Genomic DNA, 2500 nt, shown 5'->3' on the forward strand with positions numbered 1-2500 from the left:
GAGAAGCGAAGGGAGGAGGAGACGTCCGACGTACTTCAGGAGAAGGCCAGGCCCTGCAGAGAGTTGTTGGAGGAGTACTTAGAGTCCACAAAGGACTGATCTACAGTGAGGAGAGGAGAGGAGAGGAGAGGAGTCAAGGAGGGGAGGGAAAGGAAAGGAAGCACAGGGAGCGAGGAGGAGGAGGAGGAAGAAAAGCAAAACAAGGTGAGACATTGTTATCGTGAGGAGGTGCTCGAGGAGCCCCCCCCCCCGCTCACCTTGCAGGTCGCTCCCGTTGTCGCCGCCGCTGCACGTGGGCGGCGGCGAGTTCTGCGGCCGCACCACGGGGGCGAAGGCGCTCTTCTGCTTCACGGCGGCCGACACCATGTTGGCCGGCGAGAAGGAGAAGATGCCGGAGGAGCTGCTGCAGTTGGAGGGCAGGCTGGTCGACGACGCCATGGTGGGGCTGGAGGGCACGACTGAGAGGAAGAGAGGGGGGGAGGGGGGGGGGTTAAAGGAGGGAGGAGGGAGGAGGGGAGGTGGCGATGGAGAGGGGCGAGACGAGGTTAGAGAGAGGGCCGAGGGCAAAGGACAGGCAGACGGGACGGACAGAAAGGGGCTGGTCAATGGGGGATGGGGGGGGAGAGGGGGAGGGGGGGGCTCAGATCAACCGGCTCAGATACTTTTTGTTTTTTGTAAACGAGACATTCCACAGCTGAGACACAAACAAATACACCGAAAGCTCCCAGAATCTGAATCTTAATTATGCGAGCTGGCTGCTTTTATTTTGGCGGGAAGACTCGTCCACGGGCAGAAATGACCACGAGACGATGATTTCCACAACCCCAACCCAGTGGTTTTACAATCAGCCAACACCTCCCACCTGCCTCTGGTATCCGCTTCACGCCTTTATTGTTGTTATCATCCCACGCTTAGCTTTTATAGCTCCTCCTGACAAATCCTCGCAATAAAGTCATAATCCATTTATGAAGGGGGGGGGGGGGCAACTAATCAATTAATGAAAATTGGAGCTCCAAAGGCCGGCGAGGGGCATTGATTGGAAGTGTCTGTGTGGGGCGACGAGCCGGTTAGAAATACTTGTTAACACCCGAGAATCAAAGAGCTGGAATGGAATTGCTTCTCCAGCAATTAGTTTATTGATTTAATCAAGGCTCTTAATGTGTGTGTGTGTGTGTGTGTGTGAGAGTGTGTGTGAGAGTGTGTGTGTGTGTGTGTGAGAGTGTGTGTGTGTGTGTGTGTGAGTGTGTGTGTGTGTGTGTGTGTGTGAGGTGATCTAATCCCCTGGCCAATAAAGTGGGGATTTGCGTTTGACTCGTTCTTAAAGAAACAGATGAGCCAGCTGAACTGAGCCCCCCCTCCTCAGTTCCGGTCGAATCCGGTATAATCCGTTATTCTGCGTGTCTTCTCTCCCTCCCTCCTCCACCCTCCTCCCTCCTCCACCCTTCGCCCCGCGTCCTCCCCTCCCGGCGGGTCTCACTCACTGGCGTACGGCGAGTTGCCGGCGGAGCCGTTGAGGAAGTTGGGCGAGGTGCCCAGCGCCGCCATGCCGGAGTTGGCGTAGCCGTTCATGCTGTTGGAGACGGAGCTGTAGCCGCTCTGCTGGGGGGTGGAGCTGGGCACGTAGCCGTGGGGCGACACGCTGCTCGTGTTCCGGTTGAAACCTGGAGGAGAGGGGGCGGAGCCACAGGGAGAGGCGTTAGCGAGGTCACGCTGCACGATGATGGCGGGAGAGGACGGCGTCGGAAACACAGCAAACACTGACCCGGAGACATATCATATTTATATTTATATATATATATATATATATATATATCGAAAAAATATATATGTATATATTAACATATATATATATATATTAATATAAATATATATATATATAATATAACAAATGCCCCATAATTATATAATTTAAAATTGTTTAGTTTGTTGGTTCTTTGTTGTATGTTGCCTGGACTCGGTAGGTTCACACACACAAAAATCTATAAATATAATTTTTTATTATAAAACAAACAAAGAAATAAGTTATAATTGTTAATAGTTGTTGAGCAAAATGTAATAACAATAAATAACCACAAAGAAATAAGAATAAATTACATATGATTGTCTGATTTTAAAAGGTGCCGCAATTTATATTTGAACTCCCCTGGATTTCAGTCAGAGGGGGGAAACTGACCCCCCCCCCCCTCCACACACACACACACACACGCCTAACGGACGCAGCAACGCTCGCCAAAAAGGAAATTCTCGATGAACTCTTGGAGACGGCATGCGGCCGAGCGAGAAGGCGAAGCGATGGAGAGCGGAGGAGGAGCGGTCCGGGGGGGGGGGGGGGGGTCGCTGCCATCCAACGACTAAAACAAGAAGCCTTCCACCTCGCTGGCTGCTCTCCAGGAATAGATCAATTGATAAGGCAATTAACACTAAAAGGCCTCCGCGGCGCTCCTGTAATTTATAAAGAATGAAGCCGTGTTCCTGACAGGGAGGAGGAGGAGGAAGAGGA

The 2500-nt window shown here is 51.7% G+C and overlaps 1 protein-coding gene across 2 annotated transcripts in view; it reads right to left on the reverse strand.

Annotated features, from left to right (window-relative positions):
- Window positions 1–2500, reverse strand: part of ebf1a (EBF transcription factor 1a) — a 70042-nt gene that overhangs the window by 2351 nt on the left and 65191 nt on the right. Inside the window, exons 14-16 of one of the 2 annotated variants that reach the window (XM_056439467.1) lie at window positions 1482–1661; window positions 258–458; window positions 35–100 (exon numbers count right to left, since the gene is read on the reverse strand). In XM_056439467.1, coding sequence (XP_056295442.1) covers window positions 36–100; window positions 258–458; window positions 1482–1661 — 446 coding nt within the window. In that variant the 3' untranslated portion in view covers window position 35. The remainder of the gene's footprint in view (window positions 1–34; window positions 101–257; window positions 459–1481; window positions 1662–2500) is intronic. The other variant, XM_056439468.1, reaches the window with a different exon arrangement.

The sequence above is a fragment of the Pseudoliparis swirei genome, chromosome 19 (assembly GCF_029220125.1).
Source record: "Pseudoliparis swirei isolate HS2019 ecotype Mariana Trench chromosome 19, NWPU_hadal_v1, whole genome shotgun sequence".
Taxonomy (NCBI): Eukaryota; Metazoa; Chordata; class Actinopteri; order Perciformes; family Liparidae; genus Pseudoliparis; species Pseudoliparis swirei.